Source organism: Protomyctophum parallelum, assembly GCF_964188405.1.
Source record: "Protomyctophum parallelum genome assembly, chromosome: 11".
Lineage (NCBI taxonomy): Eukaryota > Metazoa > Chordata > Actinopteri > Myctophiformes > Myctophidae > Protomyctophum > Protomyctophum parallelum.
Genome location: NC_139707.1, coordinates 12,608,831 through 12,636,481, shown reverse-complemented (window position 1 = coordinate 12,636,481; position 27,651 = coordinate 12,608,831). Strand labels below are relative to the sequence as shown.

Below are 27,651 nucleotides of genomic sequence, written 5' to 3'. Positions count from 1 at the left end.
TCTGTTGTTCAATCTCTAGGGGGGGGGGGGGGCAACTCTCTCTCTCTCTCTCTCTCAATGGCTCTGCGTTTCCCTACACAACGGAGAGGCTGAATGGGAGGCATGGCTTGTTTCAGCTCATCTACACACACACACACACGTACACGCACGCAGGGGCGACTGTGGCTCAGGAGGTAGAGCAGGTCGTCCAATGATCCATGGGTCGGCGGTTCGAATCCCGGCTCCTCCTGTCTACATGTCGAAGTGTCCTTGGGCAAGACACTGAACCCCAAATTGCTCCCGATGTGCTGGTTGGTACCTTGCATGGCTTCCGCCGCAATCGGTGTATGAATGGGTGAATGTAATGCACAATCTATGTAAAGCGCCTTGGATAAAGGCGCTATATAAATGCACCATTTACCATTTACCACGCACCACGTGCACACGCACACACGGAAAACAGAATGGGAAACAAACAGCACAAGTCCATTCAGTTCACTGTCTGTTGTTCTGATGGACGCGCTCGTGTCTGAAAAGACGAGACGGTGTCCATCGTCGTCCTTCATTCCTCCGTGACGGAGGGGGTGGGTGGGGGCTTGGGAGAGTTGTGTCCTTCATTTTCTTTACTCCAGGAACACATTTCAGAACTCCCGGCTCACATTGACGACATCACTGACGTGACATCAGTGTTTGCAAACACTTTTTTGTTTTTACTCATTTCTGAGTAATCGATTCACAAAACGGCCTCCCGTGAAATGTCCTGACATGGTGTTAGAATGACCAGCGGAGGTCGAGGCGATCAACCCCGTCTCATTGTTTTAGACAGGGTACGACATCAGGCCAGACCACGGGATGGAACGAACAAGGACATTAATAACAGATTACAAGAAGGCTGTAATAAGGGGAACGTCTCAGGAAATAAGGAAGTAATACGGAACTGAAGGACGGAGGGATCAAGGAGACGAGGAAGGAAGCAGCGAAGGAGGTGTGGGTGATTTGGGGCACTGACCCATTTTGGGTCCCAAAAAAAACAGATTACACTTTTAAACAAACAGATATTTGGTCAAATATCTTCACGTCAGTTTGTCTTGTCTGTGTGCGTGTGTGTGTGTGTGTGTACTACTGTGTGTCAAGTGTGCAGGCTTTCAGCTAGGAGTGGCAGAGCAGTATTCCGGCCACCAGGGGGAGCAGATTGACCAGCAGGAGCCACACAGTGAAGACCAGGGCCGGAGCACCGGAGCAGGGGTCTGAAAGAAGACGGATCAGAAGAACCCAAAACGGATCAGAACTAGGACTTCAAATCAATACCGCATGATAAGGGCGCCCCTCACTTAACACGGGTGTGATGAAAATAAAAAAACAACCATTTAATCTCTTTTGAGGAATAGGAACATTGTCCTCGCAATCTACTCTATGGGCGCCATTTTCGTCACCACTAAGGCCCTTATCCCTAAACTTCTTTGCCTTTTTTGTATTATATGGCCAGTCCACAAGCTCACAACGTGTCAATGTAGATTGGCTAGTTGAACTATCCAAAAATGTTTTTTTGTAAAGTAGTTTAGGGATAAGGGATTTAGCGGTGACGGAAATGGAGCCCTATATCTCAAATCCAAACGTGCACGCACACACACACGAGGAGCAGGGGCTGTGCTGTTTTACTGACCAATGGGCTCGCTCCTGGAGGTGTTGCCGGGCAGGGCGGCAGCAGCAGCAGCAGTGTGGGCGGGGCAGTGAGGGCAGAGGTCGTGGCAGGCGGGGCAGATCAGCGCTCCGCGGTACACCCAGTCGTTGAGGCGCACGCTAACGCTCAGCAGCTGGCCCTGACGAGTGCACAGGAACGAGCGCTCCTGCACGAACACCACCAGGCCCTGGGGAGAGCACGCCACCTGCAGGACGCACGCCAGTGACGCCACCATTACAGCTTGACCAACTCAATACAAAGACTGTTAACTGTGAGTGGACGACCCAATTAAGCATTACACTTGTTTACAAGAGGGTCCACCATGTTCAATTCATCAAACATTCATGTTGTAAATTGAGTTTGATCAGAGCAATAGAAGAGTGGAGAGTCTTCTGTCCAGAGCATCATGTGCCTAGGGCAGTGCAAGTGTTTTGTATCAATAAAGGACAGTTTCAATGCCAGGGTGCTTAGCTGGAGGAAACCAATAGCCTACAATATATTGGCAAATTATTCATGCTAAATGATCTATCAAACTAATTGTTTCTGCTGTTAAAATAATTGGATGATGAGCTGAGCTGATTGTGACAATAGGGTCAATATAATTGGAGGAAATAAATAAATGATTAAAAAACCCCAGAAAAAACAGATCTGATATGGTATGGATGCGTGGATTATAGGCCTATACACAGATGGTGGCAGTATAAATGCATAATGGTGCTTATCCGATATCTCAGAAATATGGGAAGTGTTCACGTCTAACATTCACAAAAACATGAGTTGTTGTTACATTACAGACACCAATTTGTCATTTTGTAAACAAAAGGGCAGAGCCATGGGCTGTCCTTTTATTGTGCTCTCTCTCTCTTTTGTTGCCAAATCGCTTCCAGTGGCTGAAATCACTGGGAGTGACAGAGTTAGAGTGCATTCAATGAGCTCTGAGGAGGGCAATGATTTATCAAATGATCCAAAGCAAGAGTTAAATTGGGATGTGGGGGTGGAACTGGCCGCCCCCCCTGTCCCCCCCTCAAATTGCTGCTGACTAGGACAAGTGGGTGGTCTTAAAGGAGGAGGCGGAGGTGGTGCTAAGGTTAAACTCACGCATACCTAATGAACTGGTGGGTGTGTCCACATAAAACAATAATTTTAACAAATACTGTACACTTTTCTGATACCTCCATATATAACAATAACACCTGATGATTATGTTGAAGGGTGGGAAAAAAATCACGGCACTCCATCTGTAACAAAACATGGTTTCTAAATCCTGACAGTTCTCTGAAAAAAACTCAATGCTCAATACTTCATGTCAAGGAACCCAAAAATGTTATGTTATAGCTAAAAGTATAACATAATGCTTAAAACACCAAACGGGGTTCCCGCCCAGAACAGGTTAAAAGGAACCAGGTGGCCATTTGCAGTAGGTTTTTTGAGCGGTGCCTCCGCTATGTGTCACTCCCTACACGTGTCCCTGTGTCTGTCTGTCTGTCTGAGCACGGAAATACTGCAACACGGTAACTCTGTCATTTCGGAACAGGGCAGGCCCCCTCCTGGGCATGTTCCTGGGGGTCTGGATGTTCCGGGGACCTCCCTGGGGACCCCCACTCGTTAAATCTGACATTTCTCCTAGCTTATAAAACCCGGAGCCCCAGTCAGTAGGTTACTATCCTACGGTACCTTATAACACCCGGAGCCCCAATCCGGGTAGGTCATTTTCCGGGTGCACTGCTCCATGACGAAGGCAGACTTCTGGTACAGACACACGGAGTCCTTTCCGTACTGCTCCGCTCCGTAGTTTCTCCACCAGTCTGTGAGTTGGAACGAGCGCACACGCGCGCACACACACACACACACACACACACACACACACACACACACACACACACACACACACACACACACACACACACACACACACACACACACACACACACACACACACACACACACACACACACACACACACACACACACACACACTAGGAGTTAGATGTTACCTGGTTGGTTCAGTAGGAGTTATATTGTACCTGGTTGGTTCAGTAGGAGTTATATTGTACCTTCTCTCTCTCTCTCTCTTCTCTCTCTCTCTCTCTCTCTGTAGCTTCCGGTGCGCTGCTCAGCGGCTGCACTGCGACCCAGCGTGCCTTGTATGCCTTAATGTTTAATGTTTGTCCGTGTGCCTACGTAATGTCAGTCGTTATGTGTGTAAGGATGTGGAAGATAAGGGCCTTAGAAATCGCTCTGCTAATTCTGTGGATTATACACTCCTGTGGAAGATGCCTGTCAGTCGAACTTCAGACTCAACAATTCGACAACACAAACAACTGGCGTGGGGCGGCGCCCAGACTCGCCTGTGTACAGACGTACAGCCGAGATGTGCTGCTGTCACTACGGCCGCAGCCTCGCACAACGAACAACAACAACCACGTCTGTTTGTCAGTGTTGAACAACATCCCCGAGGAGTTGATCCGACACAGAAGGAAAAGGAAACGAGGAAGAAAGGGCGGTATACGGAATCGACTACGGAGGAGATTCAAGCGCCCCCCGCTCCCCTCTATCGTTCTGGCCAACGTGCGTTCCTTACACCACAAAATCGGCACGATACGGACATATGCAAGGTACTGTAACGATTTTCGTGAGGCATCACTGTTTTGTTTCACTGAAAGCTGGTTAAAGCCATCCAAACCAGACTCACTGTATGAAGTCCCCGGATTCACTCTGGTGCGCCTAGACAGAGGTGGAGGAGGCGGATACGGCGGTGTATGCGTGTACATTAATGATCTCTGGTGTCGATCCTACTCAATAAAAGTGAGGATTTGCGACGATCCCAATGTAGAGATCCTGGGCATGACGTTAAGACCTTTCTACCTACCCCGCGAATTTGGATGCGTTCTGCTGTTTGTTGTTTATGTGCCCCCAAAAGGGCCAGGAAGAGCTGCACAAGCAGCAAAGACCATTGCTGACTGTGTGCATGAGCTCCAACTGCAGTACCCGGACGCACCAGCAGTCGTGCTTGGAGACTTAAACCAGTGTTATCTGGACACTGTGCTGCCGGGATTTGAACAATACGTCAAGGATGCGACAAGGAAAAATAATATTCTGGACAAGTGCTATGTAAACATTCCAAATGCATATGTAGCCAAGATTGGGCCACCGATAGAGACCTCTGACCACAATGTTGTGTGCATGACCCCAGTTTATAAGTCCAAATTAAAAAGAGGGAAGCCAGAGAAGAAGGTAGTCAGGACATGGACAGATGACAACAAGGAACAACTTGCAGCATGCCTGGACTGGACTGATTGGGACACGTTCAGAGATGGTTCATTAGATGAAATCACCACAGTTACAAATGATTATATTAATTTTTGTGTACAGCTGGTTGTTCCTACAAAGGAGATAAAAATCTATCCAAACAACAAATCCTATGTGACAAAAGATATAAAAAATGTAATAAATGAAAGGAAAACAGCTTTCATAAACAAAGATTTTGGTGCACTTAAATTGGCAGATAAAAAGTTAAAAAAGAAAATGAGGCAGGCAAAATTGGCACATAGACAGCGTCTGGAGGATGCTTTTAATGCCAACGATCACAAAAAGGCATGGGATACTATGAAATCTATGACAGGAATGTCAACCCCAACAAAACCTATTGTGACCGAAAATGAACTTGTCTTTTCCAATGACCTAAACACCTTTTTCGCCAGATTTGAATCATTGGACAATTCCTCAAAGTGCACTGAAATACTGAAGGCTGTAACACCTGCCCCCTCAGACAGAATTACCATCTCTGAAGAGGATGTAAGGAAAGTGTTTCAGTGTACTAACACAAGGAAAGCTAATGGGCCAGATGAATGCAGTGCTTTTCTCCTCAAACACTTTGCATCTGAGCTGGCTCCAGTGTGGCAACCAATATTCCAAACCTCTGTAGACACACACACAATTCCCCTGTCTTGGAAAACCTCACACATAAAACCACTACCCAAAATCCAATGTCCAAAAGAACATAAGGATTACAGACCCATAGCTCTCACTTCAGTGATTATGAAATCACTTGAAAGAATACTGTTACAACATCTTGTCAGTATAACCAAAGACAAATTCGACCCCAGTCAGTTTGCCTACAAAAAGGGTTGCGGTACAGAGGATGCGGTTGTCACACTGGTCCACTTAATTACAAAACATCTAGATAAGTCAAATAAGAATCATGCGAGAGTGCTATTCTTAGACTTTTCTTCAGCTTTCAACACAATACAGTCTGATATACTAGTGTCAAAAATGGTACAGTTGGAACTGAATCCATACTTAATTCACTGGTATGCTTCTTTTCTTACTAACAGAGTACAGAGGGTGAAAGTGAACACAGCCCTCTCATCAGCATTAACTACTAATGTTGGTGCTCCCCAGGGTTGTGTGAGCTCAGCTGTACTCTTCACCCTTTATACTGACAGCTGTCGTATTGAGGAATGCCTGTCTGAATGTCGCACTGACACACCAGACCAATACATTCTAAAATACTCAGATGATACAGTTTTGATTTCTCTCCTAGATAATTCCAGTGATCCTGGACTGCACCAACACAGAGTAAATAAGGTGGTTGAATGGAGTGATAACAACGCTCTCATCATTAACACAAAAAAGACAGAAGAGATTGTTTTTGGTACACCACCAGAGATACACAGATCCCCCATTACTATTCATGGTGAACCGATCAACCAGGTATGTTCGTACAAATACCTAGGAGTAGTAATAGACCATCTTTTGTCATGGAAAGATCAGATTGATTCAGTGTGTAAGAAAACAAAGCAAAGAATCTACTTCCTTCGCCGTCTAAGATCCTTCGGTGCTAGTAGACGGATTCTTCTTTTGTTTTTCACTTCTGTTATTATGAGTGTTCTTCAGTACTGTAGTACCACCTGGTATGGATGTTTGTCTGCAGCCCTAAAGTCACAACTGCTGCAACAACTGAACATTTGTTCAAAGATTGTTGGACAACAACTTCAGAAACTTTATACATCCACATATGATAACAGCATCCTAAGGTTAGCAAGGAATATCACCTCTAATACTAAGCATGTGTTGTATGGAGAATATAGGTTGCTACCTTCAGGAAGGAGATATGGTGTACCAGCATACAATAAGGTCAGACTAAAGAGGTCCTTTGTCTACCAATCGACCTTGAGGCTTAATCAGGAGATGTAGTAGCCACAGGATAATCTAAGCGGTGGATATTGCTCATGTCTTTATGTATGTAAATTGTCTTGTTATTTGTGTTTTGTTATGTGTTTCTGCATACTTGGCTGCTGTGTCGCAAGACAAATTTCAGTGTGAACTGACAATAAAGTACTATATCATATCATATCGTACCTGGTTGGTTCAGTAGGAGTTAGATGTTACCTAATCTGAGTTCCCAGAAGTTTTATTTTTCGCCACTAGGCGGGCGAGAAAGACTTCTGGGAAAAAAGGACTGTATCCCTGTGAGGGAAGTACGTCGCGCTCAGAATTTGAGCGGACACTCCCCTTTCTGGTCTGAATACCATGAAAATAGTCTGAAGGGAATCCAAACCACAGTACTACAATGGCGACAGCAAGTGAAGATACCGGCGGTACTTTCAGTGTCTTTTTGGAAAGAAATCAACACAAATGTACGTTCGTTTTCCCCTCTCTTTTCTTCCCTGGCGGATCTTGAAGCTACAGATCTCGAGACAAAATTAATGATCTGTGCATTTATTTGCAATTGTTTTATTTTATTTATAATAAAACAATTCATTTGCAATAGTATTACTAATCTGATTCATTGTATCACCCAGGCCCAGCGCATGACGTTAGGAGAGGAATCAGTTGCTTGCTGTAGAATATATTTGCGAGATTCTTTATCACAAACGTAGGCTAAATACATGCATGTGAGACACATTAATTGTGTCCGAACATATGTTTTATTAATATTCATTCATTCCTTCCATGAAAAAATATATGTTATCTATAACATTAGGCGGCGGCCTATAGATAGTAATTTATTGGACTGCTGTTTTTGTTAACACCAAACATCCGTATTGTGAGCAGAGCTTGTAGATCGGCTACTTTTGCCGTATCCCCCCCCCAGGATTAGCGGGGGACGGGGGTTCATCATGCTGCTGATATTTTCATATTGTCAATGTGGTGCACTGTTTTCATATAACGGAGATAATATTAATTTATTGATAATAATCATAGGCCTATGTTATTTTAAAAGAATAACCTTTTTATCATAGACATAGCCTATAGGCTTAAATGCCTGCAAACATATTTTCATTAACCCATTTCTTATTTATTCATCCATATGAATTTTAAAATAATTTAACAAACTGTCCTTGCAGGGAGGTGACAGCCTGCTGTCACTTATTTGATACAGTCTGTTCCTAGCGAAAATTCAGCAGCAGCGTTTTGACTGTTTTCTTGTAGTTAGTTGATTCTTCATATCCAAATGAGTGAAACGGCCAGGATGATTTGTTTATTTTTCAAACTGTTCTTAGTTCGATCATCTAACTCCTATTCCTCAGTAGGAGTTAGATGTTACCTGGTTGGTTCAGTAGGAGTTATATTTTACCTGGTTGGTTCAGTATGAGTTAGATGTTACCTGGTTGGTTCAGTAGGAGTTATATTGTACCTGGTTGGTTCTCAGCCAGGCGGCAGTAGGAGTTCCTCTGGTATTCTCCACTCAGACTCCAGCTGAACTCCTGGCTGAAGGGACAGTAGTCAGCGATCTCCACCGCCCCTCCGTACCACGACAGCTGATCCGAAGATACCTCCGGGATCTGGTCAAAATACTGACACGTGCGCACGCACACACAGTCACACACACACACGTGCACGTTAGTCTTATATCGAATTTACACTGGCAGCCAAATCCAGCCTGAATCAGACATGCAGATTGGAATCCCATTTGTTTAACCCATTTAGACGATTCTACAAATGCCTTCTATGTACATCCTGACAGTTTTCTGAAAAACCCTATGTTTCTATGTCAGTCGTTCTCAAATTATTTCATGTCAAGGACCCCCAAAAACATATGTAATTGGCGACCGAACCCCCATCTGAAAATATGTTGTTCCAGGGACCAACCCCCCCCCCCCCGGATGCACAGATTTGAGTTAAAGATGTTTGCTCTGAAATAATATATATTCAAATCTTTGAAACACATTTTCAAGATTTTTTCAAAAATAGCAGACCGCACTCGGTGCCGTGCTACAAGCTTGTAGATCTATCTTTTTCAATAGCTAGCAAAGTAGAATAGCTAAAGTAGAATAATTTAAAACACCAAAAGGGGTTCCTGCCCAGAATGGGTTAAATGTGTGTGCGTGCGCGTACCTGGTACTCCACTGGCAGCTCGTAGGGATATTTCTGCAGATTACACACGGCCACAGCCAGCTGGTCTGTTCTACATGTCAGCTGTAGAGGAGACCCTCTGACTGTCTGACAGTACGGAGACACTGTGTGATGTCTGGAATTAAATAATATGAATATTAATGTAAATACTGTTACAGTACGGACTCACTGTGTGATGTCTGGAATTAAATAATATGCATATTAATGTAAATACTGTTACAGTAAGGACTCACTGTGTGATGTCTGGAATTAAATAATATGAATATTAATGTAAATACTGTTACAGTACGGACTCACTGTGTGATGTCTGGAATTAAATAATCTGAATATTAATGTAAATACTGTTACAGTACGGACTCACTGTGTGATGTCTGGAATTAAATAATATGCATATTAATGTAAATACTGTTACAGTACGGACTCACTGTGTGATGTCAGGAATAAAATAATCTGAATATTAATGTAAATACTGTTACAGTAAGGACTCACTGTGTGATGTCTGGAATAAAACATGAATAGAGTATGCGCATGCTTAAAGTGAATGGCACATCGAGCAACAGGCAAAGTGAGTTTAACATTGTTTAATGTTGTTTAATGCAATCAGATATGACTTTTCTGTGTGGATGTATGGGCTGTCAAGGCCAGAAAGTAGTTTTTTGCCACTCAGTAGGCTTCCTGTTTTGATTATGTCACACGCATACCCTCTATATTAATGTAGCATAATGTAGCAACTTTTGGCTAACGGCCAAAAGTACATGTCTTTATGTGCATAGCTGGGTAAAATGCGACATTCGGGGCTTGATTAGAGCTTAATGTGTATATCACAGATCTTTCTATTGGCATTACAATTATGAAATAAAAATATGTATAAGAACTGGCAGAGAAGGCACTGAAAAAAAGCTGCTATTGGGGTGGCAGTCCAAGGGTTAAGCCCCCGATTATAGGGAATAAAACAATGGGTTAAGTGTGTGTGACCTGTGAGTCTGGCGCTCCATCCAGAACTTGCAGCTCTTCATGACGAAGTCACAGCCCAGGCCTCGGCCCCAGTCCAGCCTCTGGGCCAGGCTGTAGTTGGCCCGGTACCAGCCCGAGTCCTCCATGATGGCCAGCGTCAGCCGCGAGAACACGCGGTTCTGCGTGTGGGAGCCCGTCATGGCCTCGTTCTGGGGAAAAAACACGTTAAAAAGAGTTTTAGACGGTTCCACAAATATGCCTTCTAAATCCTAAGTTTTCTGGAAAAGCCCTGTTTCTATATGTCATTTGTTAAACATATGTATTTGGCTGCCGACCCCCCCCATCTGAAAATCTGCAGTGATGCAAATAGGTTTTCAATGTAATGAGTCCCGGGCTGCAGGGATGGCCTTTTAGATGAGTCCCAGGGAAAAAAATTGAGGTCCACTTCAACGACGTTATAGGAGTCATATTTTGCCATTTTTACAAATTGCAGCATTTAACTCCCATTTAATTTTATGTGGTTATAATGTGGTGGTATGTAGAAAACAGAAGAAGAAATGATTATTATAACTAAAGCTAGCAAAATAAAGCGCACCGGACTATAAAGCGCACCTGAATATAAGATATATTTCACCCTAATTTAATCTCTGAATATGTTATTCCAGGAACCCCCCAGAAGCAAAGAGTTGAGTTCAAAATGTTCCCTCTGAAAGAATATACATTCAAAGATTCACGCCACATTTTCATGATAAAAAATAAATAGCAGATCTACAAGCTCGTATCGCGTATCGCTCGTGCCGCGATACAATCTATTCTATATTGGAGAAGTTGTACCCAACACATGGCAAGAAACCCAACGCCACAACAGCTACGTCGCTATTGTATAACACCCACAACACCATCTTACACACTACACCCACACACACTCACACAGCAGTGACGTCACACACTTACCTTCGCAGTGTTGCAACGCTATCTCCTCCTATCGCGCCGAACGCCAAAACTCGACACCACCCGCAAAAACACTGGCACTGGCACTGCCACCAAAAATGCCTCCCTTCCACACTCACGCCACCAATGCATTTGTTTACTACAAAAAGTATTGCCCGAAGCACCCACACCACCGGAACACTGTTGCCCTTTCACCACGCTAAATTCGCCAGGTCTATGCAAGTGAGCACAAATTACATGTGAGAAAATTCATTCACAAGCCCACAAATGCCATTCAAATGCCATTCAACACACACTACGACTCGCTTACAATTCACAAACCTGGCAACACTGCCCTGTCTTCTAATAGGCCCACACTAGCTCTCAGAATCTGATTCTGATCTCCCGCAGGAGAAAAAAACGAGGAAGGGGAGAGGAATTGTAGCCTCACGATTTTGCTTATTCCTTCTAAATCTCTGTATTTAAAATATCGCTCTCTCATTGAATCTCTTAGTTACATCAACATTGTACTTTGTCAGTAGTTTGTTTGTCCCTAAATATTACGATTACACGGAACGCTTTGGCTATTTTCGCCTGCCAGCCAACTGCCGAGTACACACGCCTGCACACACACGCACGCCTGGCTTACACACACACACACGCATGCCTGGAAGCCACGATCTCTCTCTCTCTCTCGCCACGCCTATCTATCTCTCTCTTTCAAGTTTCTCGCCACACCACACACACACACACACACACACAGGCTATACACGCACGGCGGCGCCGCGGCAGCGAGACAGGACGTTATAATGCGCGCGCACGTGTGCACACAACATTATTCAAGTGAAATGCATAACGCCAATATTGGGCTAATATAGGCTACCAATATGTGGGTAGCCTACAAGGATTTACCCACGGAATGAATATATATATATATTCATCTATATAAAACTATCATCCCATTGCAGAAAATAGTTACAAAATGTAATTGAGGCTACATACAGTGGTGTCCCCTTCGTCTGTACCAGGCTGACTTCTATAGGTTTTGAAAGGTACCTTTCTTTTTTTTTACCCAGGTAAGTAGCTGAGCACAGGTGCTCATTTTCAGCAACGCCCTGCACATCGAAACACAAATGTCATGTCAAAGGTACCTCTGGAAGCCACACCTCTGATGGGTCGGGTTTAGTCTTAAGGGGTGTGTTTTTTTCACCCACTGTGTAATACAATGAATGGACGGTAGGTGGCAGTAGTACAGAGGCCAGAGAAACTATAAGACAAACGCACATGGTATGGGAAATAGAGGGGGGGAAATGGAAATGGTAGGGTTTTTATTTTTGGTATTTGATTTTGCTACTGATGATTGTACGCAACAACAACTATTGCATTGTGTGTTTGAGCTGACAGGCCCTTTTTTATGTCAATCAATCAAGTCATCTCAGGTCATCTCAAGCGGCAGATGCAAAAATAGTTTTTATATTAAAATTATATATATTTTTAGGGCCATGTCATGTGCTCTACCTGCAAAGCCTTTGTGATCTATAACTTTTGGGCACCGCTTAACGTCAGATCAGGGGTTTGTCGGCCAGCGCCAAAAATGCTCCCCGACAGCATAATCGGAGCAAATACCGGGCAGTGTGTATGAGCCATAACGTGTTGACTACACTACACTAATAAGGACACATAATAATAACTAATAACCCATCCGTTACTACACGTGGAGTCAACTCCCGCAATTTCCTTCTTCCCATTGTGCACGGCAACGTAACTCTGGGATGAGCGGCCGCAAAATTCTAGTATTTTACAATAGCTAAAGTATAACAAAATTCTTAATACACCAAGAGGGGTTCCCATACTGAATGGGTTAACCCATGGGAATCCATAATAAACATCGCTTCCCTGCTGTGTTTTTTAGTGGTGCAACCACTCCTATTCATATTTTAGCCGTGATGTAAGCGCCCCCTCCAGAGATATTTCCGGGTCCCACTTTTGTGTCCCCATAGAGTTATACTGTGTCCCTCTGTCGGACTAAATCGGAGACGAAAACAACAACGAAAGTCTAATTTTACCGCTTTCCTTGCAACAACAAAGCTACTGGTCTCCCAAATCTGGCTGTGACAGGCCGTCTGTCCCACACTGAATACTATCGCCATTTTATGTCATTGTGTCAACTAAATCCTCATTAATGCAAACTAGATTCAACATACTCAACCCTGCACACATTCTAAATATGCCCCCGAAATATTGTACTGAGCAAATGGACTGTTACCACCTTCAATAATAAACTCTGTCCTGGAATCTAATATTTTCACCTTTATTGCTGCCTAATTAATTGATTTGTTCAATCGTGCACAATTGAGGTATTTATATCAGACCTAAGGCCCCTGGGAAGGCCTATAACGACTAAATAGTTACTACTAGGCGAATTACTCAGACATATACTGTTTAATGCTAAAGCTTGAAACTGTTATTCCAGTGTTTAAAGAATCCAAACCAGTGTCTTTTACATTATTTATTGGTCATTATCATTACATCATTAATTAAAGCACAAGTTGGTAGGATTACAAATAGATGGATTCAGTTTGCCTTGTTGGCCTAATCCCAATATTATGAGAATAGCAAGAACTAAAACAAGACAGTAATAGTTAGTAGTTAGGTAATTAAAACCTGAATGGATGGAGGGATGACAAAGAAACAGAGCAAATGGCACATTCTTTTTGTGTGTGTTCTTCAGTAGGTTGTCACAGAAAAGAGGCAGAAATGCCCTGGCTTCCGGCTCATCACTCCTAAGGCTTAAACTAGGGAGGCGGAAGTACTGCTAGCCTATACTTTGTATGAGCAGCCCCCCTGGGGAGCTAAACTAATGCATTCTAGCCTTCCTATAAGGTAAACATTGTGAATATCTCCACACGTGTTTACCTCCAACAGTCTCTTCTCCCAGTGGTTGAGTTGAGTTCCTGTTCCTCCCTGGTTCTCCAGTTCCATTCCCTCCAGGATGGGACAGTCAAAATGTCTCCTGGCCTCCTCCTGTTGACCACATACACACACAATGTAACCGAATGAACCCCCGGACCCTACAAACCCTCCCGCGTGCTCAGATCAGCCTGACACAGGGAGGCTGGAAGTCACACCCACCCACACCCACCCACCCACCCACCCACCCACCCACCCACCCACCCACACACACACACACACACACACACACACACACACACACACACACACACACACACACACACACACACACACACACACACACACACACACACACACACACACACACACACACACACACACACACACACACACACACACACTTCTTACCACGACGCGGGGGGTGACGAGCAGGTGCACTTGATGTCGGACAATGACCCCCCCTCTGATGTCCCACAGCCTGGTGACCGTCCTGATCACCTGATCACTCCACTGGTAGAGACCCAGGCTGAGAGAGAGAGAGAGGACATTTCAGAATAAAAGGATGAGGGATAACCTGACTCCGCCAGATTGCGGCAGTATTGAGCTCACATAAGTTCCCTCCTCCTGCCTGCATCTGGTCTCTCTCAAACAGAAACGATGAACCCGGAAACAGCGGGACAACAATCTGATATCTCCATAATCATTTTGAGTTGTAGTCCCGTTAGGTTGCGTTTACAGGTGCGCCGTGGCAGTGCTTCAATACGATACGATACGATACCAGTCTTGCGTTGATCCCACCTCTAGCGGCCGCATATGGCTCCGATCAGCATTTTGTTCGGAGTACATTGTCTTTGCCAGAGAGAGTCCAGATGGGAAGCAAGCAGGAGGAGGATCTCACTGCTGCCACCATCTGGCAGTCAGGTTAGATGAGGGAGGCGTTGCCTAGACAACGGCTGTTGACGTCCTAGCTAGGCACCAGAAGTGTAAACACTTTTGATGTGACGGAACTTTCTAGAGTGCCCAGCACAGATGACATGAGGCAGATTCTACTCTGAATAGCCCCGTCATGGTGAAATGTTCCATTACTACCTCGCGCTACTAAGTCTGATGTCTCTTTAGAAGCGTTAATATTCCAAACGAGATGCTTTGGTGAAGTCAGAAATGAGGACAGAACATCTGCGTTCTGATCAAAACCATGGAGAGCGACGTAGATTCATAGATAAAGTTTTGTCGGCCGTAAACCAGTAAGTGACCGACTGCGGCGAGACTCGCTGGTCAGGGTCAGGGGCTTAGAGTATATATTAATAGAGACGGTACCGGATTTCTCCTCCCATCCACTTGCATTAGGTTGCTCAACAGCGCATGAGGCGATTTGATTTCACTCCTCCTTCCGGGTAGGAACAGAGTGCATTCTGGGATGGATTGGGCCAAATCGTCAGGTTCAGGGGTCAGGGGTCACCTCACCTCTCGTTGAAGGCCGGCAGGCCGCTGGCGAATCGCGGTGTCAGAGGCTTGCCGTCGTCATCGTGGTAGAAGGCGAACAGGCCTGCCGAGAACCCCTGGTGGACACAGTTTACAATGTAGGCATTTAGCAGACGCTCTTAATCCAGAGCGACCTACATTAAGCAACAACAAAAAAACATGGAGATACATCTTATACATAAACAAATAATTCTAAAACGGTTAGTCCCAATACTTGATTCTGATTGGCCGGTTACCGTCACCGTTGTAAATTTCACCGATAACCCACATATTCAATCACTTTATATCATTCCCAGCTGATTCCGTATCTCTGTAGCTGTACTGGGGAATGGGAGCGCTTGATTGCTTTACAAACCCATGCCGTGCGGGCGTCTAACCACCGCCCGGCTCATATGACTGTGAATGTGTGGCTCCAGGCAGCCCCGTAAAGACATCAAGCGCTATTCCCCCGTCACATAGCCTACTTGCCAAGCAAAACAAGGAAGTGATGTGGCTGGCTCGCTCTGGTGGCGCAAAGCGTAGCTACTTTTGTGAATTTAATAGTTTTATTAGGTTAATATTGCTATAAGTTTGTAACCGTTTTAGAAAAGCAATAAGCCACTCGAGGCCGCTGCGCGTCGGGTCTGCCTACGCCCCCCAGCCATTGTAAAATTATTGCTTAAATACACAAAGTCAAACTTCACTACTGTGATATATTGGGTTTAGCTGACATTCCAATAACTGACAATGCAGCCAGGCCCTTAGAGGGCAGCAACGGACCATCTTGGGGCTGTGGGTTACAGTTCACTTGTAGTGGGTTACCCGGAGGTTCTTGCTTGTGTTATGATGATGCGATCCATGATACTTGTTGTTGTGACATTCTAAGTCTAAAGTAAAGTACAGTTATCCAACAACTGAGTCATTCTTTCAGACACGATATAACAACTACCAAGGATTCACCGTCATTTCGATCAATGGTTTACAACCATTTTTACATCAAGGCCCATATTTATTCTGCCTTTGAGCCACGGAGGCACGGACATAACCTGACTCCGCCAGATGGGGCAGCAGAGAGTACATTGGGTTCCCCCCCTCCTGCTCCCATCTGGGAACTCTCAGGCAGAGTCGATGCTCCGGCCACCACGTCTGTGTATGCCTTGAACCCGCCTCTAGCTGCCGCTGATTGGCCAGGCCGTTTGGTGGCCGGTTCATCAGCTCTGCCTGAGAGTTCCCAGATGGGAGAAGGAGGGGGGGAACCCAGTGTACTCTCTGCTGCCCCATCTGGCGGAGTCAGGTTAGCACGGACCACCATTTGATGACATTTAGACTCATTGGGCTGTATTTTGCGTGTCTTAAGTACCAGGTCTTATTACCTAACTTGAGTAAACTAAAGACCTGGAGGCGTGATCAATGCCATTTGGTTATTCTGAGTGGCCAAAGAGAATTGATCACGCCTCCAGGTCTTTAGTTTACTCAAGTTAGGCAATAAGACCTGGTACTTAAGACACGCAAAATACAGCCCACAGACCCCAAACTGAAGAATATTTTGATATCGTTGGATAAGGTTTTGTCCACAATGAGAGACAACAGGCAAACGATCAAAATAAGAAGTATTCTACGTTCTCTAATTGTTTAGACTTCTTGTAAATTAAGTAATGCGTATGCTAAGTAATGCTTGTTTGACAATATTTTAACTCTTGAGAGCATAAAATATGTATGTTGGCCGCGGACCGCCATCTGAGGACCACCCATTTGAGATTCATGGTTTAGATGGGTTTTTTTCCCCCAAACATAAAAAAACTAGCAGATACAGGCACACGTAGCGAGGCCCACATGAGCTTGTAGATCTGCTATGTTTCAATAGCCACCAAAGGAATGGATAAATGAGCTTGTAGATCTGCTATGTTTCAAAAATGAGCTTGTAGATCTGCTAATAACCACCATAGAAATGGATAAATGAGCTTGTAGATCTGCTAGGTTTCAATAGCCAACATAGAAGCTGCCAGTGACAACAAGGAAGACAATTTCAGCCCCTGCATATACTGTAGCATTGCATTGGAGAGAGATTACCCATCGGCCCCCAGAAGCTAGTGTTGTTTTAATTTTTTTGGCAGCAAATGTCTATTTTAGTTTAGTCATAGTCTTTGGAATGAAAATTATATAAATGCACCATTTACTACAATACCCCCTGGAGGTATACCATGTAATATATACGTAGTATTCAGAGGTATTTCTACAGGTAGTAGGCCTACTGACCAGGGCGTGGATGATCTCGTGTTAGTAGTAAATAGTACTAGTAGTAGTAAATAGTACTAGGAGTAGTAGTAAATAGTACTAGTAGTAGTAATAGTAGTAGTAGTTATACTAACCAGGGCGTGGATGATCTCGTGTTTGACAGTGGACAGCATGCCTTCAAACTCCTGCGGCTGGGAAGAGATCATGGCAGGACACAGGTTGGCATAGCCAGCTATTGGCCTGTAGGGGGAGACACGGAGCATAGGGGACCTTAGGGATCTGGAGGCCCGTTTCAAGACCAACTAGAAAAAAGCGATAAGGCAGGACCAAGCAGCGAGGCAATAAGAATAATATGCACAATAAGCCATAGAAACATGGAAGACTGAACTTGAGAAAAAGAAGACCATGTAATTGTGACATAATTATGAGTGTGTGTGTATGTGTGTGTGAAAGTGTTCTGTGAAGCGGAACCACCACCTGGTTTGGAAACTGTACTGCCGCGGAACGCAAACAGCTCCACGCATCGTGGGAGGAGAGCTTCGACCCCTCCAGGAAATACATGAAGAAAGTTGCGTGGCAGGGCTCGAAATTGCAAATGCGCCTGAATTTTAATCTGTGCGATCTAAAAAATAATATAATTGGGAGCACCAGTGCCACTGCAAAATCATTGCTGAGCGACCGAAACTATCGCGACCGAAACGGTCGCGGGCCGGTTCCGTCCCACGAAATGATTTAATCCGACTTGTAGAGCATACATTTCTGAGCATGTCAAAAAAAGTACGTTTCTAGTCCATTCCTGTCAGAAGTTATGATTTTTTTCCCCTCCTTGTTCTGCTCTCCCTCTCCAAAATCCAGGAGAGCTGTCCTTGGTGGATCTTCTACCATCCAAATTTCGAATTTAATTTGTGCCCATGTACCAAAACAAAGAAAAAGGTGATGTGACTGGCCGGAATCAGTGTAGACTAGAGGGTTCTCATCTGGAGATGTTTGATGCATCGGTCTCTTTGAAGAGATGGATGGATGAGGGACAGAAAGTCTGGACATATTTTAAATTCTGGCATGCATTTTTATACATTAGTCATTTTATGTTATTTGTAAAAAATCGATTACATATTTGTGCTCCTTAGATTTTGGTGGGTGCTCCTAATGTTTTGCTGGTGCTCCTTCATTTTGAAATTGGTAGCACAAGCGCTACCAAGTAAAAAAAATAATTTCGAGCCCTGAGTCGACTAGTAAACTAGGCAACTAGTCAACTAATAAAAATGACTAGAAGTGAACTACTACCTGTCCATCTGGGCCTCCAGTTGGCAGTAGGCTGCGTATGCCACGATGTTCTCCTGACCGCATCGCTCTGTGGTCACCCCGCTGACGTACAGCACAAAGTCTGAACCCTCCACCCCGGGGCCATCCGGGGGGCCCCGGGGGCCACACCACTTCCCCCCCGCACTGCACACCGCACATTGCTGGGGGGGAGGAGGGGGGGGGGGTGAGAGACATGTTGGTAGGGTTTTCACAATTTCAAATTCAAGTTGACGATTCTTACACAAATAATTGCGATTAACCCGACATCGAAATAAATAAATAAATCTTCAAAATCCTAATGTTTCTATATCAGTGGTGCTCAATATTTCATGTCAAGGACCCCAAAAATGATGTGTAAATATGAAAATATGTTATTCCAGGGGCCTCCCCAGAAGCAAGGATTTGAGTTAAAATGTTCACTCTGTAATAATATATATTCAAAGATTTGAGGCATATTTTCACGATTTTTCCAAACTAGCAGATCTACAACTTGTAGGTCTGCTAGTTTGGAAAAATGAAATCTTTCAATAGCTAAAGTATAACATAATGCTTTAAAACACCAAAAGGGATTCCCGCCCAAAACGGGTTAAGGATTTACGGATTTTTTGGAACATTGGAACGTTACAATTATAAAAAAATATTTCTGTTTGAAGTTTAGGCTTCCCTCACTCAAGAACAAGACCCCAGGATACTTGGGGAAGGACGGAGAAAAGGAGATCAGCCAGAGAATCCGAGCGGCAGGGGCGGTATTGCAGTCGCTGTACCGCTCACTGTCCTGAAGAAAAGAGAGCTGAGCCAGAAGGCAAAGCTCTCCCGTCTATCGAGCAATCTTCGTTCCTATACTCTCACCTATGGTCATGAAGTGTGGCGTCATGACCCAAAGAATAAGGTTGCGAATACAATTTGCCGAAAGGTAGTCGACGAACATTTTTCGTCACGGTTTTAGTCGACGAAATAGACACTGGAGTGACGTCAGAGCTTTGGCTCTCTATCGGGTGTATGCGTGAGAGAAGCACTGACACACATACTTATTGCCAACTCCGCATCTTCACTCTGTAACTTTAAACATAGATTGAGGGCCAGCCTCTTGAAGTTACCCTCTCCAATTGATTCTAACGTAATGTAGCCTTATTGTGCATACTCAGACATACTCAGACATACTCAGACTCGCGCGCACATACACACGCACGCACACACACACACACACACACTTCACAAGTGTAAATAATGTATTTCTTGTTGTTTTTGTTTTTGTTATTTTCCATACCTATGTTTGATTACTTTGTCTTACTATTTGTATATTACTATTTGTTAAATTGTATATTAACTTTGGTGAGAACCACATATAAGCCCTCCCTGGGTTTCTTTTCTCACCTGCACACACTTCACACTTCTATTGATGTTACCTTTTTGTACTGTTTTTATTGTGCAAATAAACTAAACTAAACTGACCTGAAGGTGGCGCTGTGGCACGACCACGGGTCCGCAGCGCGTGACCTCGGCACATTCCTCCTGGCAGTAGCGGTGAGGGTCATCTCTCTTCCTGAGGTACTGGTTGGTGGCACATTGTCTGGAAGGGCATGCACGCACACACGCACACGCACACACACACACACACACACACGGAAGTTGCGGGATTTTAGTGGAAGTATCGCCCAAGGAAATAACATTGATGCCTTACGTTGTGACCAGACTTTTCTTTTTGCAGATAAGTAAGCCTGGGACCGAGGCTAGGTTCCATGATGAGGCCTCTGTCAGTCTGTCTGCCTACTCTCAGAGTTAAGGGGGGGTAAACTATTTGAGAACAACCAGTACTAGTTGGACTCCTAATGTGCCATGCATTGTGTCATAGCAAATGTTAGTGTCACACATATTCTGAAGAATTCCTGGAGCCTTCCTTGACCTTCAGTAATTGGGTCTTATGATAAAAACAAACAAACTTGTAATGGTTTGTAAATCAGAAAATGTAAAAATGACTTGCCACAGACATATTTGACCCCTGTATGGACATAGTGATTTTTTTTTTATCACTAACCTGCTGAGCAGAACGGGTCCAACGGCCCTGCGTCTCACACTGAACACACTCTGGAGGTAGTCTATGGCCTGAGGGAAGAGCTGGTCCTGGAGGGAGAGCGCACGCACACACACAGTCGCACACGCACAAGGTCACACACACACACACACACACACACACACACACACACACACACACACACACACACACACACACAGTGTAGTGAGAACAGAATAGCAGTGGTTTTCGAGCGGTGTGACTACTAGGGATTGGGACTCGTATTTGGAACCGTTTCTGGATTCGTTTTATTCTTTATTTTTTTTAAATCGCACTGTCAGAGCTGTTTATGTGAACTTGATGTCTGCTAATGCAATTTTTATACCAGTGGTACTCAAACGTGTAGCCTACAAATGCAACCAAATGGACCCGTAAGAGTCTCAGTGTTACAGTCCTGTACGGGTCCGTTTGGTCTCTCTCAGTGTTACAGTCCTGTACGGGTCCGTTTGGTCTCTCTCAGAGTTACAGTCCTGTAAGGGTCTGTTTGGTCTCTCTCAGTGTTACAGTCCTGTAAGGGTCCGTTTGGTCTCTCTCAGAGTTACAGACCTGGAATCGTTAAAAGCGAATGGGAACTCACCTTCACCAGTCTTCTGTTGTCTGCAGGAAGCCTGTAGAGATGGAGAACAACCACATGAGGGCAGCACAGAAAAGGCAGGTGTTTTTTAGTGGCGCTAGTAGGGACGTCTGTAACGGTTCATTTTCCCAGCCGGGTAGCTTAAAGCATTATCCGGTTGTTGATATTTTTCTTCTTCTTTTTAACCCATTTAGACCCGAGGACGATTCTACAAATGTCTTCTAAATCATGACAGTTTTCTTGAACATGTTTCTATGTCAGTGTTTCTCAAACATTTTCATGTCAATGACGCCCAAAACTATATGTAATTGGCCGCCGATCCCCCCCATCTGAAAATATGTTGTACCAGGGACCCCCCAGGAGCAGTTGAGTTAAAAATGTTCACTCTCAAAGAATATATATTCAAAGATTTGCGCCACCTTTTTCTCGATTTTTCAAAAATAGCAGACCTACAAGCTTATGAGCTTATGAGCTTGTAGATCTGCTATTCAATAGCTGCTAAAGTATAACAATGCTTAAAATGACAGCTACGTCGAGTCCGCCTACAGGAAATACGTAGGCTGCGACCATGAAACCGCTACGGAATCGGTCTATATGGGGTCCGCTGAGTCCATAACATAAATAAATACAACACTGTCGTGTCCGGTCCAGATCTGTGCCACTGGCTGCTTGGGCTAAGCCTTTTTTTTCCTCCACAATCTCTGAATGCTATATAGTCTGGAACTACACCAATGCTACATAGATAGTCAAAAAAAAGTCTTGATTCCGCGGAGAACATTCCTAATTCAGCGGAACAATCCTTGATTCCACGGCTTAGTTAATATTCTGCAGACATTAACTTATTTAACCTAAAATGACCAGTTATCAAGCCATTTAAAAAGAATAGCAGATCTACAAGCTCGTAGCGTGGCACAGAGTGCCGCGATACGAGCTTGTAGATCTGAAAAATGTCAACAGATAAAGTTAGACATAATGCTTAAAACACCAAAATGGGTTCCTGTCCTGGATGGGTTAATGCAAAATAATATCTCACCACTGAAAAATGTCGCTATAGGCCAAGTCCTAATAATGTGTGATTTGTGAAACAGCATGAAATAGGGTCCAATATGTGTCCAATTACACACTTCACACAACATGTGAAATTATGATGTTTTGGTCGCCATACATACGGCTAACCATTGGAAGGGATTGCATTAAAATGCCACCATTAACAATACAGAGACAAGTTGACTTAATGAGGTACATTATGACGTAAGTTATCCCTTCATTGTCAATGCGTTTACAAAACAAACAATTGAACTAAAGACAAACATTAAACGTGTGTATAGGAGGGGCTGGCACCCCTCAAAACTATAAAATAAAGGCGAAAGCCAGAAGAAAAGAAAATAGGCCGTCTACAAGCTTACACACAGGACACACTTCTATAGAAGACACACTGACTTTTATGGAATCCAAAATGACTGAGATCAGTGGCGACGCTTGAGAACTTTAATCCATTCTGGACGGGAACCCCTTTTGGTGTTTTAAAGCAATACGTTATGCTTTAGCTATTGAAAAATAGCAGATCTACAAGCTCATAGTGCAGCACCGGGTGCCACGCTACGAGCTTATAGGTCTGCTATTTTTTAAACATTGTGAAAATGTGGCACAAATCTTTGAATATATATCCTTTCAGAGCCAACGTTTTTAACTCAAATCTTTGCTTCTGGGGGGGGGGTCCCCTGGAACAACATATTTTCAGATGGGGGTCGGCGGCCAATTACATATATTTCTGGTGGTCCTTGACATGAAATAGTTTTGAGAACCACTGACACAGAAACATAGGGTTTTTCAGAAAGGATTTAGAAGACATTAGTAGAATCGTCCTCAGGTCTAAATGGGTTTCAATACATGAATGATGGTAAGAACTTACTGGTCGACGCTGGAGTCGTAGATGATCTGGATTCGGAGGTGGAGGTCTTCAGCAGGAGAGCTTCTCTTGGTCAGTCGCTCTGACTTCAAGTAGACCTGGTGCACCACCTGAGACACACATAGATGCACACGCGCACACACAGTTAACGTCCAGTCCCCTTCTTTTGTTGGTTCTCCTCGTCCCGTTCATTAAAAAATGTCAAATCCTCGAAGATTTAATTCGACCTGCTCTCTCTACTAGCTTCGAACAGCTCCTGGACGCAGCACAGTCAGAAGCAGCCTGTTGTGTGCTTTGTACATCAGTGGTTCTGGGGGACCCCCACTCTAGTTTTGGGTCTGAGAGGCTAAAGGCTCATTCATAGTCTGGATTTTCGGTGGTGAGCTGACCACCGGAGCTGAAATAACGTTGAGGGGTGGCGAGTAAAAACAGAGAGAAGGGCTGGGGCGGTGGCGGTGGTTTTCATTCACTGCGGCTCGTGACGTCATGTTGTAGTTCGGTGGTCACCTCACCACCGAAAATCCAGACTATGTCTATGTCAGACTAGGCCTTAAATGTCATCAAATGGTGGTCCATGGCTCAAATGGGTCTGAGAGGCTAAATGTCGTCAAATGGTGGTCCGTGGCTCAAACGGGTCCGAGAGGCTAAATGTCATCAAATGGTGGTCCGTGGCTCAAATGGGTCCGAGAGGCTAGCCTACATGTCATCAAATGGTGGTCCGTGGCTCAAATGCCAAATAATAACTAGAAACTGGAGAAATCGACTGAATAGAATATGGAACCCCAGTGATCTATCCTGCATCCTTAAACTCACTAAATTGAGAAAGGACGCAATCATGTCACCCTCCAGGGGTCCTGGGATGCAAATACTGTACTCAATACTGACTGTACTCCAACGTCGTTGAAGTAGGACTCATAAAATGTCCCTGGGACCCTTCTAAAAGACCACCCCTGGGTCCCATCTAAAGGCTCATACATAGTCTGGATTTCCAGTGGTTAGGTGACCACCGGACTACAACATGACGTCACGAGCCGAGGTGAAGAGCAAACCACCGCTCCAGCCCTTCTCTCTGTTTTAACTCACCACCGCTCAACGTTATTTCAGCTCCGGTGGTCAGCTCACCACCGGAGCGGTAGTCACCTCACCACCGAAAATCCAGACTATGAATAGGCCTTAAAAGACCACCCCTGGGACCTGGGACCCATCAGATCTAAAAGACCACCCCAGACCCATTACATACAAACCTATTTACATCACTGGAACCCAAACAAGACGACAACATCGATAACAACAGTGGACGTCCCAAGTCATTTGTGAATATGCTGGATTATGTTGCTTGGTAAAGGTTATATATCACTAACCCTGAAGACGTAACCACACCAAAAAGATCACCATGCAACTCCAAACGGTTGCAAGGAGTTAACGCTAAAACCGCCTCGACCCTTTGGTGTGGTTTGGGCCATTGAATTCCATGCGTTGAAATAAACATAGGGTCAACGTGCAAATAGTACAGTGGTTTAACTAGTTTTCAACCCTTTTCACGTCAAGTTCCATTATGTATTCGCCTTCTGAGCCACGGACCACCATTTCATGACATTTAGCCTCTCAGACCCAAAACGTAGAATGGCTAGCTGAGACAGAGCAGATCAGAGGCGGGAACGTAGGGACGCGCAGCTAGCCAGCCCCGGTGCTGGAGGCGGTACAATGGGACGTCAATAAGGAAGTCATGGAAGGAAGGAAGAGAGAATTTCACAGCAGCCAAAACGGTCGTTAAGTAAAAATACTTAACGGCTTCTGCGCCAAATGAAAATTTTGGTTTCCGTTGTCTCCTACAGCAGATATATGCTTCTTTTGAAACATCTCACGAGCAGCACGGCCATTTCCGAGGGTATGTATACGTCTGTATACCATTTTGCGTGGGATAGATGCAGAGGGATGTAAAGTCATCCAAATGTCAGAAACTTTAAGTAGGGTTCCGAGTAGCCCTGAAACATGACTGCCATGATGATTATCATGACAGTCATGACTTAACTGCACCCTGTTTTTGGCGCTCGCTACATTTACAACTTTTACGTATATATAAACATTCGGATTTCAAATAATAAAGTACTCACAATTTGTCCCACGGGTGTTAGTTAGTTGCAGCACCAGCGATTAGAATTGCTGCATCCCGCGTTGTTTAATAAAATGCATTTTTGAAACATTTTGAATGTTTATATATACGTAAAAGTTGTAAATGTAGCGAGCGCCAAAAACAGGGTGCAGTTAAGCCATGACTCTCGTATGAATACGAGAGTCATGAACCATGGCTAGGTTTAGCCCTCCAAGCAGAACCCAAATGCTACTGAAGTTTCTGACATTTTGACGACCCAGATAGCATTGGGTCCTGTTGCACTACTACCATGCCACCTGGTACACAGCCATTCTTAAACATAAACAACATGTTTAGCGCCTCTCCGCGCTCGGTGACGACATATTTCAGTGTGAGGATTTCTGAATATGTAAAGTATAAGTACCCATACATCCCGCTGCGAATATCTCCTGTGGCGCGGAAGCCGTTAAGTATTTTTAATATATGTTTGCCCGATTTGGAAGCTTGGATTCTTCTCTTCCTTCCTTGTTTATTGACACCTCATTGTACCGCCTATCTGGCTAGCTAGTGGCGCTATAGCTATGACACAGCAGATCAGAGGCAGGGACATAGCCGCACAAGCCAACCGCACACCGGGAGGCGGTACAATAAACGGTAAACAAACAAGAAGAAATAAAGCGACCAAATCGGTCAAACAAAGATTAAAAATACTTAACGGCTTCCGCGCCACAGGAGATATTCGCAGCGGGATGTATAGGTACTTAAAGTTACCGAATTCAGAATAACAAAGGCAAAAAAATGCCGTCACATGGCGCAGCTTCTATTTTAGAGAGAATGATTACTTCCGCGTTCTGGAATTTCCATAGCCTACGAAAATATAGTTCTGACCAGGGACCCAACATAAAACTCATCAAAATTTCAGAAAAGCTTTATGTAGGGTCCCGAGAGGGGCTAGGCTAGGTTCCGAGAGGGGCTACCAGTACCAACTCTCCATCATTGAGCTGGGGACCACCTGGAACCCCCACACAAGGACTACTGGTTGAAAACCACTGCAGTGTACAATCATTAAGTTAAACTATATTAATTCAGAGGTATCTAACATGTCTCTTGGGGAGGTGGTGGCAGCATATTAATAACAAATACAATAATAATAATAATAATAACAACTAATAAAAATAAAAATAAAAATAAAAATAAAAATAAAAATAATAATAATAATAATAATAATAATAATAATAATAATAATAATAATAATAATAATAATAATAATAATAATAATAATAAATAATAATAACAATAATAATAATAATAAGTCCAGCTATACCTCGTGCCTCTCGGGGAGGTGGTGGCAGCGCGCCGCCGTGACCGCCAGGAGGAGCAGCAGGGCCGGGCTGCAGACGGAGCTCAGCCCGGTGTCTGACGACGGGCCCATATCGGTCCTCCTCCTCCTCCTCCCGATGCTAATGCTAATGCTAACGCCGCGCCGCACACACACACAGCCTGCAGGCGGCCGGGCGGCGCGTGCATCGCTGCTCTGCTCGCTCCGTCCGACCTATAGCTTTTTTTTATGGCATCGTTTTTGTCAGAAAGGAAGAAAGCAGAAGAAGGAAAGGAAGGAAGAAAAAAGGCAAAAGGTGTGTTTTAAAGATTAAGCCAGACCCTGTCTGTAAACACACCAACAGCTGAGCTGAGCCGACCAGTGACTACACTGGCAGCAGTGTTGCCACGTCTGGACTGGAGAGAGAAACAAACAGGCAACTGGGTCAGACAATATGAGCATTGTCTACATGCATTTTGTGATTTACTAGAAAAAGCCTATATTAGCCTATATTTGATCTTTGTTCTGAAACTAACATCACAAAACAGAAGGAAAAAATCCTACTGTTGATCAGATAGTAAGGTCCCCTGACCCAACTGGCCAGGGATCGGGTCAGACTCATCACCATTATGTGATGGCTTGTGTGGTGGACATTTCTGCCACAGACAACATGAGAGGACAATAATATTACCAGAAGCACATAAATAGATCAATCTGAATGACCATAACAGGTCCGTAACGCTTAGCCCTGGCCCCAATCAGTCTCAGGTGTTGCCAGTGGCTGAGGTAAACCATTTTTATTTATTTTGTATGTTGTTGTTTTGGCTTCCGCCTTTATTTTATATTTTTTATAGAGGGACAGACAGTAGGCTG

The 27,651-nt window shown here is 44.3% G+C and overlaps 1 protein-coding gene across 2 annotated transcripts; it reads right to left on the bottom strand.

Annotated features, from left to right (window-relative positions):
• Window positions 1–77: 77 nt before the first annotated feature.
• Window positions 78–27,191, bottom strand: lmln (leishmanolysin-like (metallopeptidase M8 family)). Of its 2 annotated transcripts, XR_014569999.1 has the most exons (17): window positions 26,785–27,191; window positions 23,372–23,478; window positions 21,463–21,493; window positions 20,850–20,935; window positions 20,267–20,384; window positions 18,797–18,975; window positions 17,647–17,752; window positions 15,281–15,375; window positions 14,225–14,342; window positions 13,820–13,927; window positions 9,995–10,182; window positions 9,002–9,134; window positions 8,301–8,460; window positions 3,335–3,465; window positions 1,643–1,865; window positions 432–1,226; window positions 78–159 (listed from the first exon to the last, which is right to left on the bottom strand). XR_014569999.1 is itself a non-coding variant. In XM_083777304.1 (16 exons), exons 1-16 carry the CDS (start codon window positions 26,890–26,892, stop codon window positions 1,129–1,131), a joined length of 1,989 nt encoding a protein of 662 aa, XP_083633430.1. In that variant the 5' UTR covers window positions 26,893–27,191; the 3' UTR covers window positions 402–1,128. The 2 variants fall into 2 exon arrangements, 1 of the variants encoding a protein (XP_083633430.1); XM_083777304.1 differs by lacking the exon at window positions 78–159 and having other exon boundaries at window positions 402–1,226.
• Window positions 27,192–27,651: the final 460 nt, after the last annotated feature.